At 40.5% G+C, this 16,733-nt stretch overlaps 1 protein-coding gene across 6 annotated transcripts in view; it reads left to right on the plus strand.

The window, feature by feature from the left end:
* The first annotated feature begins 2,381 nt into the window (after window positions 1-2,381).
* Window positions 2,382-16,733, plus strand: part of EOGT (EGF domain specific O-linked N-acetylglucosamine transferase) — a 38,490-nt gene continuing 24,138 nt past the window's right edge. The window contains exons 1-5 of one of the 6 annotated variants that reach the window (XM_081934029.1): window positions 2,382-2,568; window positions 3,643-3,803; window positions 9,909-10,166; window positions 12,534-12,759; window positions 14,260-14,360. In XM_081934029.1, the coding sequence (XP_081790155.1) occupies window positions 12,550-12,759; window positions 14,260-14,360 (311 nt within the window). In that variant the 5' untranslated portion in view covers window positions 2,382-2,568; window positions 3,643-3,803; window positions 9,909-10,166; window positions 12,534-12,549. Of the gene's footprint in view, window positions 2,569-3,537; window positions 3,589-3,642; window positions 3,804-9,896; window positions 10,167-12,533; window positions 12,760-14,259; window positions 14,361-16,733 lie in introns of those variants that run through there. The other 5 variants (XM_081934030.1, XM_081934025.1, XM_081934026.1 and 2 more) reach the window with 5 other exon arrangements.

The raw sequence follows: 16,733 nt of genomic DNA on the forward strand, positions 1-16,733 counted from the left end.
ACTTTGGGCATCTTAGTACTTTGGGCCAGGCCCGTCTTAATATCCAGTGGGAATATTAGTTTGGCTTTTAATAAAAATATATATAATTAATTGCAGCAGTATATTTTAGTTGTTTAAATCTTCATTGTGTCTGTATTAACATGTTTTATCTTTTTAGTTGTCAAGGAAAATCTAACATTTTATAAAGTAAAGTTTTAAATAATGTGTATACATTAATATGGTACAGTACTATAAAACACTGTTAACATTGTGTAAATAGTATGTTTAAGTTTTGGTTGGTCCGAGTAAAATATTTGAAATGTTTTTTGTTTTCTTAAATTAAGAAAATAGATTCTGGTGGCTGTTAATAGTTTGCAAGCAAATAATTGGTGATTCAATAAGTTCTCAATGCATGGGTTAGGTTTTTATGGGTACATACGTTGATACAAAATTATCACAATTACCTTTTAAGGTAAGCAAAAAGTATTAATAATAAGCCAAAGAAATTAAAGACAGATCATAACAAAATGAAATATAGTTAAATCTAGTTTACAACAATACTTCCCAGTGTTCATACAATGCTTTCTATATTGCCTTTTGTTCTTTAAACTTCTCATCTTTTATTCTGAAGATCTCTTCAACTCCATCTAACCACAAAATTCTTGATATTTGTTCTGCTGACTCATTCATTCCTCCATATATTTATTTTGCAATTCTTCCAAAAGAGGATGCTGTGTGACACATATTTGGCATACATTGTCTCAGTGGCATAAATCTTATTGGTTAAAGAAAGAAATTAACTATTTTTAATGAACTTCACGTAATCATACTGGACCAATTAATTCTGGACTGGGAACTAGATACGATAGCTTGTGTCATCTAAAAATATAATATAGATTGCAGGAGCATATTAGTGCAATTTAAAACTGCAAATGGGCAGTGACTCCCCTCCCTCTCAAAAATCAAACAATTAAGGATTTTAGTTGAATGTAGGCTGTATTGCTTCTTTTAATCCACTTAAATTAGGATTTTAAAATTCTCAGATGTTTTAGTACATCGCTAGAAAATTTCTTCACTAGGCAATTATACTGCCATAACTACTGAAGCAATAGATGGGCTCCATTAGTGATATATCCCCTTAACAATACTGTACTGTAGTTGTATAATGTTGCAAAAACGCCATGTATCACTAGCAATACTGGAGGAGCATTTTCAATTTTGCATTTTGATAACAATCCAATTTCAGTGATTCATCAAAACAGCTAAAGGCGTCTCAGAATTCTACAAGTTCCTGAATCAGAAACAATTTCAACTAGATGGGACAGAAGATTTTCTGAATATGTTTCACTAGAGAAACACACAATCCAGGAATGAAGAAGACGCATCACTAGAAGAGTTTTGAATGAAAACACACAACATCCAAAGAGGACACTGAGGTCTTTCCTTCAGCATACATTTTGTGAAAGAATAATTGTATTCACTACAATTAATAACAGATACTGAAATACAGTTGTTTCAATCACTGTCTTAATATTATTCCAGACATGGATATGATATCGTCACATGTATTTAAGTCTCATTAAGATTTATAATTTGTGTATTTTAACGCATTGGTCCAAGATTGGGAAAACCCAGGGTGATTTGTGCAAATCATTCCAGGCCGCCTTCCTACCTTGCAAGATTATTTGGTACTGTGAATAAAGGAAAATCCCAATACAAGCCACCTTGAGCTGCTGAAGAAAAGGTGGGATAAAAGTGAAGATGTCCTGCTGGTGACTAGTGGATACATCCAGGGCATTCTTGGCAAGAATAAATTCTTTTTTCCTTCTTGTAGGATAGGATGTTCCTCAACTTCCCCATCAAATCAGGTTCTGATTCCCTATTAATCTTCGTTCCCTGCCCAAACTAGCCTGCATCTATCATAAGCATGACTTGGATGACTGGGAATCTTTACAGACATTTAAGCTGCATCTAGTTCCCTTCTCTTGTTCCCACCTGCTTAATGAAAATATGACCTATTTCAATATTCATTCCTCCCGTTTTAGAAAATGTCCTTGATTTTTTTTGGGGGGGGTGGGGAGTTGGTCTTCAAGAGTTTATTAAAGTTCGAGACATGCTGTTTTAAGATTCTCAAGGGCTTGGGCATCCTCCGAGATCACGTGAACGTGGGAAAGAGCCTCCGTTCACATCCCAGAGAGCTGTGGCCGTTGCCAAGGAGAGATCCCCGTGAGAGACCCACAGCCTGCTTGGATGCCGATCCTCCCGGCTAAAACAGCCTCGGACTATCCGGCGCGGCTCTCTTGCCCTCGCAATCCCCCCGGGGACGCAAGGCCGGCGAAGAAGCCTCAGCCCTCCTCAGTCTCTCCAGCAGCGCGGCTTGGTTTCCGGAGGGCCGAGCCACCCCACGCTGGCTCCTCCTTCCCCAGCTGCCATCGGGGCTCCCTGCCTGTCTGCCGGCCTGCCTGCCTTCTTTCCTCGCGGGGGAAGGAAGGTCCGGGCCGCGGTCGGAGAAGCTCTCTGGTCCCTTCGCTCGCGCTGCGCACTTTTCCCATCCGCGATCGGGGTTGGAGAGTTTTGGCGCGTCCCGGTGTAAGTGTGACTCTCCCGGGACGGGCGCTTGGGATCTTCCCGCCTTTCATCTGCGGGGGCTCTTCTTCTGGGGGTCCCACTCGTCCCCTCGGGCATTTGCAGCGGGGGAGGGGGCTTTCGCTCCATGCCAGCCTCGTGGAAGAGAACAAGGACTCTCTTATTGGGCTCTTCTCCTTTCTAAGATGAGGCTGGTAGGAAATCCCATTCATCTCAAACCAGAGTGTTTGCAAGATCCAGATAAGATCTCTCTCTCCCAGGTCAATCGTTTCCCTAAAGAGCATGGCTGATTTCAGGGATTGAGATTTTTATGCCTTCTGTTACCAGAAAATGCCTTCCTGGACAAATTTTTGCTCTCTTTTAAATATCCCCAGAAAACTCACCTGCCCTGTGAAACTCTTATCATCACCGTTTTCATTATCATAATCTTCCCAAACTAGTGCCCCAATTATCTTGGATTACAGACTTTCCTTTTCACCCATCAGGATCTGTCCTAGGAATGATAACTAAAGATCTATATGTGGGCTTTTGTATACTCAGGCTTCTATTGTCCACTTCCTCTGTTGTCTTTGGAAACTTGGCTCTAGTTTATGGAAACCTCTCTCCTTCCTCTCTCTAATTCTGCAGGGCTAACTTTTGAATGGTTTATTGCTGATTTACTCCTGTGCATTGTTGTGCATTGTTCCTTGTGCTATAATCTGAATTTACATTTTAGAATTTGATACTGGGGGTGGGTGGGTGGGAAATAAAATGAGATACTTTTCAGGTGAACAGAACAATATAAGATGGTTTCAGCTATATGTGGTTAAATTTGGGTCACTAACTATGCCAGAATTTGGGAACTGCAAGAATATAGCAAAGGTTTCAAAAGAACTTTAGAAGAAGTCAAAAGAGATAGCTGTAGACATGAGGAACGTTGAGGAAGAAAGCAGACAGCTTCTGTTTACCGAATAATACCATCTTGGAGATGAAATAAATGTTGGCACTGAGAGAAAAGCAGTCTGCGGCAAGGTTCAGAATACTGTTGGTTTGGTTTTGTACAGTGTGTGAACTCAGCTTTTTTGGTTTATGACACAGGATTTGGGGACGAATCCCTCTAATTCACTGAATGGATGATTAAGTAAACCACAATTTTGGCTCCCTAGCTTTGGATCTGACACCGGAGAAAAGTAACCGGCCTCTTTCTAGGCAGTGGGTGAAGCAGTGTATGGACCTTAAAAGGATAGAAAGGTATGAAAGTGCTCATTAGATTCAAGTCTGTTTTCTTTTTTTCCATATTTCACATCTTGTATAATTTCTCCTATTTCTAGCTCCTTTCCAGATTTTGAATAACACTTCTTAACCAGAAAGGGCATAGAAGTAATGGGAATGGATGGATGGCTGTTTCTCTGCCTAAATTAAGAAAACGGAAATGCTGATGGTTGGCTTGGTTTCCTGTCCCATTCCACTTCTCTCCCTGCAAACGCTCTTCTCTAAGAAGAGAAAAAAACCAAAAGATAGAATTAGAATTTAAAATGGTCAGTTTGAAATACAGGGTCAACATTTGAATACCTGGATGCTGATTGAATTTCATGCCTTAAAAAAAGTGAAAGTAATTGTCCTGCATATTTTATATTACACTATGGAATAGAAACCAGTTGTTAAATTTCTAGGATTTACAAGGCAAATCAAGTTTGGTTAAATCTAGATGAGTTTTTGTTGGTTGAATTTACACAACATGTCAAGCCCAAGTCAAATAAATGACTTCATTATATACTATGATGTGACCTCTATGCGGTATATTGGACTATAGTATTTATTTAATAATTATAATTGTATAATTACAGTAAACCCTGATCTTAATAGACCAAGATAAGGCTTCTTTATAAGGGCAGACTGTTAATTGTTTATTTATGCAATCAAATAAAATAATTTTGTACAAATATTTTAATGTATGTATTTTGTAAATATTTAAAATACTAGATGAGATTTTGTGCATGAACAAAAACATATTGGTTTTTGTAATTAACATTTAATAAATGAAATTTTACTATATTAACATTGCTTAACACATAAGTATTTTGAATATTTAGAAGTACAGATAGTCCTTGATTTATCGCTTTAATTGCGCCCAGAATTATAGTTCTAAGTTGTGCGGGACTGATTTTATGACCACCTTTGACATAGTTGTTAAATAAATCACTGTGTTAGGGTTCTAAATACCATGCAGAAATAAATCATTGTCCAAGGCAAAACATCCTTTAAGGTGCAATTTATTCCGCAGGCATGTTAGTACTGCTATGGAAATTTCAACTCTGGAAGTACATTCTCTAAGTTCAACCAGTTGAAAGTTCATGATCTCTCCCCACACCCACAAATCCATCACATGTTCCAATCATCATCTTCCACGCTGGCATGTACACCCATCTTCTTCCGGCCAGGTGTCGAGGTGCTGAGACAAAAGATGACCTTGGCTTCTACAAAAGAATGTCAACAATCCATTCTACAATCCTACTCCTTTCTATTCCCCCCTCCCAACTACTACACTATTGAACCAGCATAGAAAATTATAAGAAAGTGTGGCAGGCCAAAGATCCTAAAAAGAACATAACTACAGGCCTGACAGGCGGCCTCTCCTCAAAAGAAAAACGTTTCCTGCAAAGAGAATAACATAAAAGTTAACATAACAAAATTAACCACCTTTTCTCCACCCAGGGGAACCCCTTGACTTCTCGGAAAACTTCCCATTGAATTGCTTTACTAACTTCTCCACTTTCAGGTTCCCACTGTTTACCCAATTAGCTTCAGACCAAGGGTAACCCTTCCAATGCACTAAGTACTGTAAGCAACCCCTATTCAGCCTGAAATCTACAATTTTTTCCACCTCAGATTGTGTTTCCCCTTCCATCACTAAAGGAGGAGATTGAGCTTGGGTGGATGCTCTTCTGTTAGACCCAATTACTGGTTTCAACAAGCTACAATGAAATTCTGGGTCAATTTCCCCTAGACTTCTGGGTAGACTGAGTTGAACTGTAACTGAGTTAACTATCTTCACTATTGGGAATGGACCTAGAAATTTTGGACCCAATTCCTTGCTAAGCATTTCTAATCTTATGTATTTGGTAGATACAAAAACATTGTCCCCCACACGGTAGGGGTTTAGGAATGAGCGACGTTGATCATCTTGCTTCTGGTAGGCTTCTGCCGCAACTGCTAGAGCCTTCTTCGTATTCTCCCATCCTTTCTTTAGCATGTCCATCCATTCACTCAAAGACATGAAAGAAGGAGGTTCTCTAGGCAACTCAGGCATGGCAACAACTTCCATGCCACTGGTAATCTGGAAACCCGCTAATCCTCTGCTGCTGTGGACCGCATCGTTGTACGCCACTTCGGCGAAGGGTAGCAAGTCCGACCAGTTGTCGTGCTGATAGTCCACAAAACACCTGATGTATTGTTCCACCACCACATTGGCTCCCTCTGCTGCACCGTTCATGCTGGGATGAACCTCTGAGCTCAGTTCTTGTGTGGACCCAATAGATCTCAGGACCTCTCTCCAGAACTTGGCTGTGAACTGGACTCCGCGGTCTGAAATGATCTTCTTGGGTACTCCATGCAGGCGATAAATGTGTTTCACAACCATTTTCGCTAATTCGTTTGCGGATGGCAATCCTGAGCAAGCAATGAAGTGTGCCTGCTTAGAAACCAAATCAATAACAGTCCAAATTACTTTATGCCCACTGCTGTCTGGGAGTTCCATGATGAAATCCATTGCGATCTCTTCCCATTGCCGTTTCGGGCTCTCTGCTGCAGGTGCTGTAGGTTCTGGGCTCTTGGATCCAATCATCCACGGTTGGCCTTGTTCCTCCTCCGAGGCCTCCCCCTTGGTAGGACTCTTCGTCACCTGAAGTTGGGGGTCCTCTTCCAGAGGTCGGTTGGGCATTTCCCCCTCCGAGGCCTCCCCCTTAGTTGGACTCTTTGTCACCTTCAGTTGGGGATCCTCCTCCGGAGATTGTTTGCCCTTTTCCTCTTCCGAGGCCTCCCTCTTGGTAGGACACTTCGTCACTTTAAGTTGGGGATCCTCTTCCAGAGGTTGTTGACCCAGATGACTTTTCTGTGCAGGCATCTGGGGCCCTCTCTTAACCACCGTGGCAATTGGTACACACGTTTGTTCTTCGGCAATTCCCTCCTCCGAGGCCTCCCCCTTGGTAGGACTCTTTGTCACCTTAAGTTGGGGATCCTCTTCCAGAGGTCGTTTAGGCTTTTCCCTCTCCGAGGCCTCCCCCTTAGTTGGACTCTTTGTCACCTTAAGTTGGGGATCCTCCTCCGGAGATTGTCTGCCCTTTTCCTCTTCCGAGGCCTCCCCCTTGGTAGGACACTTCCTCACCTTAAGTTGGGGATCCTCTTCCAGAGGTTGTTGGCCCAGATGACTCTTCTGTGGTGGCATCTGGGACCCTCTCTTTACCGCCGTGGTGGTTGGTGCACACGTTTGTGGCATTGGGGCTGGAGCCAAGCACTCTGACGCTCTGTGGCCAAGTTGACAACAATGGTGGCATTTAATTGGCCCCCACGAGGAATGGAACCTAGTTACATCTCTAAACTCAGGAACCGTTTCATCACACTGCCTTGCTCTCCAACTTGCAGCTGCCCCCTTGGTAAACCCTTCTTCCATGGTGGAGATTGCTTCTCTGTAGGAAGGGGGAGTAAGAATCTTTTGGGGCATTGCAGATGCACCTTGTTCCGCTTCCCATCTTGCAGGCCTGGCTTTGGTAATCCCTTCTTCCATGTTGGTGATTGCTACTCTGTAGGAAGGTGGGGTAAGAACCACTTGGGGCCTTACAGGCGCACAATTTCCCGCCATCCATCCCGCAGGCCTCCCTTTGATAATACCTTCTTCCATGGAGATTTCTTCTCTGTAGGAAGGTCTGGTAAGAACCTTTTGGGGCCTTGCAGGGGAGACTGGAACCGGTGGGGAGGTCAATCCCTCGGTTGGCCACTGCCCAGCTTTCTGCCATGGTGCCATCTGCTGAGGGAGGGCAGGTGCCCACTGGCATCCCTCCCATCCATGACCTGGGGTTAAGACCCATCCCGGGGTTGCCTGCTTCACAGGTTGCAGCTCAACCAATGATGGCTGGCTAGGGGGTTTTACGTGCCAAGGACCCTCCTGTTGGCTTGGAGGAGTTATGGGCCAAGTAGGTGCCCTCTGCTGGCTTGGAGCATTTCCCCATGCTGATGGCAAAGGAGTTTGTAAGTAGCATCTTTTCCATCCAAGTCCTGGGAGGAAAGCCCAATTTACTGCCCAATTTGCTTCATTTACTGGTTGCAGCCCCATTTGTGGTGGCTTGCAAGTGACAGATGCTGGAAAAATTCCTTCTTCCTGCCTCCTTTGAAATTCCCATTTTGAAAGGGAATCTCTCTCCCATCTAGTTGCAGGGTGATATGCCATTTCATTTATTGCCGTCTGGAAGGAGCCCAAACCTCCGTTCTAAGGGTGTTTTTTTTTCCCAATCTTGCTTCTAAGCTGGGGGGGAAGGAGGGGGAGCATGCACTCACAATTTTGCTGAAGAAGTCCGTCTGAGATTTCCTTCGTCTTGTCGCGTCTCCTCCTGCATTCCTCCAGATGCAATTAAACTGGAAACAGCATTCCATTGCCTTTGAAGTTCCGTACTCCTCTTCTTATCACCAAAAGCTTCTCATTTATTCTTCGCTGATATTTACGCTGTCCCGGTCAGCATTGGGAATGCCGAGACCCACATCACCAGATCTTCCATCACCAGCCCTTCCCCCTTGATAGTGGGAGGGAGCTAGTGAAATATTTTTAAAGTAGAGAGTTGAAATAATGTTAGGGTTCTAAATACCATGCAGAAATAAATCATTGTCCAAGGCAAAACATCCTTTAAGGTGCAATTTATTCCGCAGGCATGTTAGTACTGCTATGGAAATTTCAACTCTGGAAGTACATTCTCTAAGTTCAACCAGTTGAAAGTTCATGATCTCTCCCCACACCCACAAATCCATCACATGTTCCAATCATCATCTTCCACGCTGGCATGTACACCCATCTTCTTCCGGCCAGGTGTCGAGGTGCTGAGACAAAAGATGACCTTGGCTTCTACAAAAGAATGTCAACAATCCATTCTACAATCCTACTCCTTTCTATTCCCCCCTCCCAACTACTACACTATTGAACCAGCATAGAAAATTATAAGAAAGTGTGGCAGGCCAAAGATCCTAAAAAGAACATAACTACAGGCCTGACACACTGCTTGTTAAATGAACACCATGGTTGTTAAGCAATTCCATTGCTGCAGTTTTTTTCTCGGAAACAAGAAATCAATACTGGTTTCTGGCAAAAAAAAAAAAAGTGGTCATGTGAATGTGGAATTTTGCAGACAGACATAAATACAGGCTGGTTGCTGAATCCTTAAAATGTGGTTGTAGGGGCCCTTGGTCAAGGGACCTTCAAATCCAAGTTGTAAGTATTCTTGGGGGGACACACATGTTCCATTGGAACTTCGAAAGGTTAATAAACATCCAATCATAAGTACATAAATACAGGGAGCCCTTGAGTTACAATTGTTTAGTAGCCATTCATAGTTAAATAGCACTGAAAAGAGTGACTTATGATTCGTTTTCACACTCATATTCATTGTAGCATCCTATGGTCACATAAACAAAATTCTGGCAATTGGCGAGTATTTATCATAATTGCACTGCCTTGGGGTCATGTGATCACTATTTGCAACCTTCCCAGCTGGCTTCTGGCAATGTCAATGGGGGAAAGCCAGATTTATTTAATGACCAAACGTTTCACTAAAGAACTGGAATGATTCACAACTATGGGGGAAAGGTCATTAAAATGGGGCAAACTCACTTGACGACTGCCTTGTTTTAACAATGAAAATTTTGGGTTCAATGGTAGTCATAGGTTGAGATCTACCTGTGTACTACACACTTTATACATTAGTGCATACATCAATTAAATGATTTTCATTCCTTTTGTTCCCTTTCATAATCCAGCATTTAGTTTAGTGCACTCATCAAATCCATCTGTTTATTTTGGCTGTCATATACTTTTTTCCTCATCCAGTGGGTTAGTGTTAAGGTTATTGACAGTTACCTCTGAAAGTTTATGTAGTCATACTGTAATCACAACCTAGGTATTATATTAATTAATTATGTCTGCTTTAGGCAAACAGTTTTTGTACATCAGATTTTCACACTAGCAGTGAGCAAAAACAAAAAGGCAAGAGCCAATTTTATTACACAAGTTTTTTTCTCCATATTACTAATACCAGTCTATCGGAGTTGGGTGACATATTAATTCAAAAAAACAAAATCCTTTTTAAAAATAGGAGAGTTAGGAGCTGACGTCGCGATGACACAACGTGCAGTCTTGGAGCTCCAAGATCACAGTTGATACTTTTGCCGCTAGATGGTCCATTTGGACCTAAACTGTCCCGAAGAGATGGTGACAGGAAGAGTACGTCCTGCTGATCTCAGGGACACCGCAAAGTCCCTGATTGATCCAGGAGAATCTATTTTTGCCAGCGACAGAAGTGCAGCCGTTGAAGCTGCTGAAGTTGGGACAGCTCCGGAACGGGAGGAAAACGGAAAGAGAAAGTGTGTCCATCTGGTGAGGAAATATTATTGTTACAAAACTACCCCCAAAAAAATTAAAGCTAAATTAAATTTGAAAACAGAAGAGAGTAAGCGGCGAACTTAAACTACATTAGACAGTGTGTTATTCTTTTTTTTAATTTTCTTTTACGAATGGAACTTTTGCAAATGTTTCCTATTCTTTAAATTTTTCTTCTACTTTTTATATATTTTCTTATATTTTTTTCTACTTTTATACCTATGGATTAAAATCTTTTTCCTTATTTTTGTAATGCTGGATTAGATGGGTTTTTTTGCTCCATTTAAGGATTTTGTTTTCTTTAAGCCTGGAACATAAAGAAGATATAAAAAGAATACAAAGAGGGCTGTAATAACAGAGGGAAGGGAAGTAACACTGCCACTTGGGGGCCGGAGGCTTAGAAGGCTTGGAAATATTGTATTTTCTTTTTTCTCTTTGATCATTTGACTTTGCATTTCTTCAGCTTGTTTACAGAGAGTGATAGTGAGAAGAGCATGGGTTGTTTATACAGGTGCTCTTTGGGAGTTTTATTGGCAGCTGGAGTGGAGTGAAAACAAAGCCTTGTCTTGAAAGATTATAAATGAACTTGCTTTAAATTTAATAAAAAGATTTGAATGCCAGAGTGGCAGTGTTTACAAGTTGGAAGAGTGGCACAACATGAAAAAGAAACCTTAACATTGCAAAAGATTATGTTTGAAATTCAAAAATTATTAGAAGTAACAGAGAAAATTGAGAAGAGATTGGAGAACATAGATCGTAGAACAGTAAAATTTGATGGAAAAATTGAGGATGTTCATCAAATGAAGAAAGTGGAGGTCAGAGTTCTAAAAACTGAAGGAAAAAATAAACAAAGAGACAAGAAAATTATTGATACTGACAGTGAACTGAACGTGGTTGGAAATGGAAAGAGTGGAATATGGAAAGGGGAGATAGATGTACTGGAGCTCTACCCCAGATTTCAAAGTATAGAAGAAGAAAAGAGAGAAGAATTGATGGAACTAAGGAGAGAAATCTTGTCAGAAGCACTAGTGATAACCAAAGATAAGCTGATCGAAAAAGCAGATGAAGGGTTTCGAGCTTATACAAGATATGCAATAAGCAATAAGTTGCGAAGAGAAGTCCATACAAAACTTGCTAAGGAAATAACCAGAATACTAATGCCACAAATGGCAAGAGACATAAGACTGCATTATTACTGGAAAGACACAGGTTGATGTAATGAAAGCTTATAATAAAAAATCAAGTCAAATTTAGTTAAATTTAGAGCATTATGTATAAAATAAAGTGATAATGGATATAGTTAAATAAATTATTGATAATGATAATAATGCCTATATATGTACTGGTTTGATAAGAGGAAATTTGATATAAATTGCAAATGGTGACTATGAAAGGAGGTTTAGAAACTCTGTTATTAAATATAACCAATTTTTATTTAGAACATGTTATAAAGATGTAATGTTACTGGATGATATTGGGAAGAGCTAATGGAATGCCATTATGTGGTTTTGCTTTAAATCTGGAATATTTTATATAAAAGGACATAAAAACAATTATAGTCAAATGAAGGTTGAGGTATGATGATAGTAATATATATATATATAAATATATTTGATTTAAAATATATGATTTGATATGAATTGTAGGCGATGACTGTGGAAGGAATGCATGGAAGTTTTTGTAACCATTCGACACACTTTCTACAATTTGTAATGGAAGATGGTTTTGTGTTGGTTTTTTTTTTGTGTGTGTTTTGTCTGTTTGTGTTTATTCAAAAATAAAAGAAATCATTAAAAAATCTTTAAAAAAATAATAATACAAAGTTAGTAACACCACCTAAAAGATCCAGACATGTGTATTCATGAAAATAATTCCAGATGCTGTTTTGTGTGAAATTTGTATCAGATCTGATCCCTCCTCATGTCTTAAAGAAACTTCTTGCAATAGAGTTTGACTCCCTTCCTTAACTATCAGGCTAAATGTAAAAGTTTTTTTAATGCACATGTACAGCCCTATTTTCAGAGAAACAAGATAGTCATTTTATGAAATTTAATACAGTGTCTTATCAGATGTTTCTGCACTATATTTATTTTGCTTTCCATTCTTTTTTAGAAGCAGAGAAAATAGAACTCTTGGGAAACCTACATAGTTTCTCCTGTTTAATTCCCAAGAATCTCTTGGGGATGACAGCTTTCTCTTACTCATTGCTTTAGTATCTATAATATTAATAGTATGCCAGTGTCAAGAATTTTTCTGCTGTCAGGGAATATAACTGCACGAGTTTAAAAATAAACGTTTAAGGACTGGTGAATTGTTATTCTACAGCCCATAAATCTTTGGTGTGTTTACTTTAGGTTTTTCCCACTGCCATGTTAATACTGCTTACGTTGGGAGCTCTATTTCCAAAAATAGTGGCCAGAGGACCAGATGAACATCTTCACAATGGCAGCAACATTTTGCAAGAGCCAAGGTATCCTTACGAAAGCATCATGTTGCCAGAAGAACACGTCCCGTATTTTTTACACAATAATCCAGGCATTGCCACTGCTTGCAGGAAGGATCCGTTTTGCCCTTATAAAGTAAGTATTCCTTTTCCTAACCCAATGGAGACTTGTTTCAGTCTCAGAATCGTATTAGATGAATTCCAATCAGTTTTTAGCTTTGGTGGTCGAATCATTGCCACTGAAGATACTAGACCAGGGGAGTCAAACTCAATTTCATTGAGAGCTGCATCAGGGTTGTGTTTGACCTTGGGGGGGGAGGGGCAGGGGGCATGGCCAGCTCAACATCACTCATATCGGGGGCACCTGTGGTGGCCTGAGTGCTCTGCCAGAGAAAACGGGCTCCTGAACTCCGTTTTTGGCTGCGACGGCCTCCTGCAACAACGAAGGCAAAAACGAAGCTCGGGAGGACCCACATGTGTCCCTCCAGAGCTCCGTGTTCGCTGTCAGAGGCACCGCAGGCCAGTCCTTCACTGTTTCCAGGGTGGCCCTGCAAGCTAAATATAAGCACCACGTGGGCCGGATCCAGCTTCCGGGCCTTGAGTTTTATACTAGATATACCTGTACTAGACTGTGGATCCTTATTCCCTGAGGATAGAAGAATAGGAAAGCAATAGGAATACATGGATATTGTTCACAATGGGGGAATATGCAGAGTGGGTGCCCATTGAGCTATAATGCCCTTCCCCTTGGCATTTGCTAAAACCCCTCTTTCTTGGCCTTCCAGAACCATGTAAAAAACCTGTTTTTTTTCTCTGAAAAGTGAAGTTGGAACTTGAGAAATAACACAATATCTCAGGGGTGGCCACAAAGAAGAGGGAATCAAACTGTTCTCTAAAGCACCTGAGGGTAGAACAAGAAGCAATGGAAGTAAATTATTCAAGGAGAGAAGCAACTTAGAACTGAGGAGAAATTTCCTGACAGAACAGTTAATCAGTGGAACAGCTTGCCTCCAGAAGTTGTAAAAGCCCCAACACTGGAAGTTTTTAAGAAGATGTTGGATAGCCATTTGTCTGAAACGGTATAGGGTTGTATTGTATTGTATTATAAGAGGTTGGAGGTACCAATTTTTTGCTTTTTGCTTTGTTTTGTTTTATTGCTATTGCAAACCTGCCAGAATTGTATTTTTTTAAGATGAGTGGCCATCTTATATGTTGATATAACATAATGGTGTATAATGCATGCCTGGTGACACTGAGTAATATGTTTACTCTGTTATGTCTATTTATTTACTTATGTGTTAGAACGCACTTCCCTGACCTTCAGATTACAACATCCAGAATGTCCAGTTAGAATGGTTTTATAAGACAGTTTGAAAGGCTGTATTAGAGTGATGCTTCTTTCCTTTGTAGTCTGCTGGGTATGAATTTAGAATATGATACATTCGTAGTTTTTTGCAAGCAATGAATATAAAATATATGCAGTTCTGATTTTTTTAATTTTTGCTTTGAACACCCCCCCCCCCGAGGTTTTTTAAAATGTTTAATCACATTTTTCAAAAGCCGAAATCGACCCTCTTCATTGCACGATTAAGTTAACTTTGATTGCATCATTTTAATGGCAATTCTGTATTGACAGAAACATTTGAAGAAATTGAAAGCTTGTTGGGGTTATGAGAAATCCTGCAAGCCAGAAAACAGGTTTGGATATCCAACTTGTGATTATGCTGAAATTGGATGGTAAGTGTGAAGCAAAGTGGATGAAATAAAATTTCATATGGAATTCAGTGCTTAGATATTATGTACCTACTGAACACCTGAATACCTATCACGAGTATTACGAAATGGTTACTATCGGGCGCTTGTGCGTTCACATAATATCTGCACAGGATGCCCTATGTTGATACGGATGCTTTAGAAACTTCGCTCTCTCTCTCTCTCTTTTTTTTAAAGTGAGATTCTTGATTTTTGGGAAAAAAACCCATTTGAATTAGAAAGTTCTACTAAGATTTCTAATGTGAAGATCTCCGTCTGTAAGGATACTGCAGAGGTTTAGCAGTGTAGAATCTTAAATTAGTTGGATTTGAAAGGGATTGTTGCATGACTGTTTTTGTGTATTTGCAAAAGTTTTATACAGAAAAATGAAGCCAGCAGAATGTTCAAGGAACAACAAACTTTTTAAAAGCACAAGTAGTTGGGGAAAGCCTACAGGAAAACACTCTCCCCTTTCCACCAGTATATTGAACATATTCAGGCCAGAAAACCTGAAGTACAGATAGTCCTCGACTTACGACCACCGTTGAAAATTTCAGTTGCTAAGTGAGACTGAGTTTTACGACCGCAGTTGTTAAGCAAATCCCTGCAGTTATTAAGTTAGTAACACAGTGATTAAGTGAATCTGGCTTCCCCATTGATTTTGCTTTTCAGAAGGTTGTCAATCCTGAAGCTGACCTGACCAAGGTTGCAAAAGGTGATCACATGATCCTGGGATCGATCATAAATACATGCCGATGGCCAAGCATCCAGATTTTGTAACCATGGGGATGTTTTGACAGTCATAAGTGTGGAAGTCATAAGTCCCTTTTTTCAGTGCTGTTGTAACTTTGAACGGTTGTACGTCGAGGACTACCTGTAGCTGGGAAGGAAAACTTACCTCTTTGCTGGCAGGAAATGTGTAATGAAGAAATGAGTATGACTATAGAAGACTAGAAGCCATTAAAATGGTGTTGATAAAAAGGACAGACAGGATAATGGCAAGGAAAGTAGAGCTGGGCCATTTTATCTCAGTCCCTTCCTTGGTTTCTTTATTGCATCATTTCTGTTCTTCAGATTCATCCTTCAGAAAAACTCTTGGATATAAAAAGACAGAGGAAGCTTCATTTTATGAATAGATCATTTCCTCAGCCACATAAATACATTGTTTTTAAAAGTTCCCATGAAGGGAAGTGAGGCCAGTCCAAACAAATCCAGGAAGTGGGACCAGTCCATGTAAATCAGTGGCAGAATTAGGATTGTGATCGGGGCAGCAGTATGCCCACGAACATGCATGCAAGCTAGTATCTTCCACTTGTTAAGTTAGAGAAAGATCTTATTTTGCTTGAAACCTTTGGAAAATTAAATAGCGGAGGGAGACATGATAGCAATGTTCCGATACCTCAGGGGTTGCCACAAAGAAGAGGGAGTCAAACTATTCTCCTAAGCACCTGAGGGCAGGACAAGAAGCAATGGGTGGAAAACTAATCAAGGAGAGAAGCAACTTAGAACTAAGGAGAAATTTCCCGACAGAACAATTACCGTATTTTTCAGAGTATAAGACACACTTTTTTCTCTCAAAAAAGAGGATGAAAACCTGGGTGCATCTTATACACTGAATATAGCATTGTTTGCTTCCTGAAACCCTGCCCCCTCACCAAAATGGCTATGCATAGCCTTTAGGAGGCTTTCAGAGTGCTCCTGGGGGCTGGGGGGCAGAAATGAGCGAAAAACAGGCTGTTTTTGCTCAATTTTGCCCCCACCCCCACCCCCCAGGAGCACTCTATAAGCCTTCTAAAGGCTATGCATACCCTTTCTTTTGAAAAAAATGGGCCTGTTTTTATGAAAAATGGGCCATCTTGCTCGTTTTTGGCCCCACCCCCAGGACCACACTACAAGCCTCCTAAAGGCTATTCATGCCCTTTTTTTGAAAAAAAAATGGGCCGTTTTTGGGAAGTCTGCAGAGTGCAAAAACGTTTTTTTAAAAATTTGCCTCTTCAAAATCTTGGTGCGTCTTATACTCCGGTGCATCTTATACTCCGAATAATATGGTAATCAGTGGAACAACTTGCCTCCAGAAGTTGTGAATGCTTTTTAAGAAGATGTTGGATAACCACTTGTCTGAAGTGGTGGAAGGGTTTCCTGGCTAAGCAGGGGGTTGGACTAGAAGACCTCCAAGGTCCCTTCCAAGTCTGTTATTCTAGTTTATTGTCCCCATAGAGAATGTTAAGAGCTTTATAAGTGCCCTGCAGTGTTCTAACAAGTGAAGAACAGGCTTCAGGATTGGCCATTTTCTGAGAAGCAAAATCAATGGGGAAGTCAGGCCATCTTATGGGCATGGCACTAGGCATACACATACAC

The sequence above is a fragment of the Natrix helvetica genome (genome assembly GCF_964273705.1).
Source record: "Natrix helvetica genome assembly, chromosome: 1".
Classification (NCBI taxonomy): Eukaryota; Metazoa; Chordata; class Lepidosauria; order Squamata; family Natricidae; genus Natrix; species Natrix helvetica.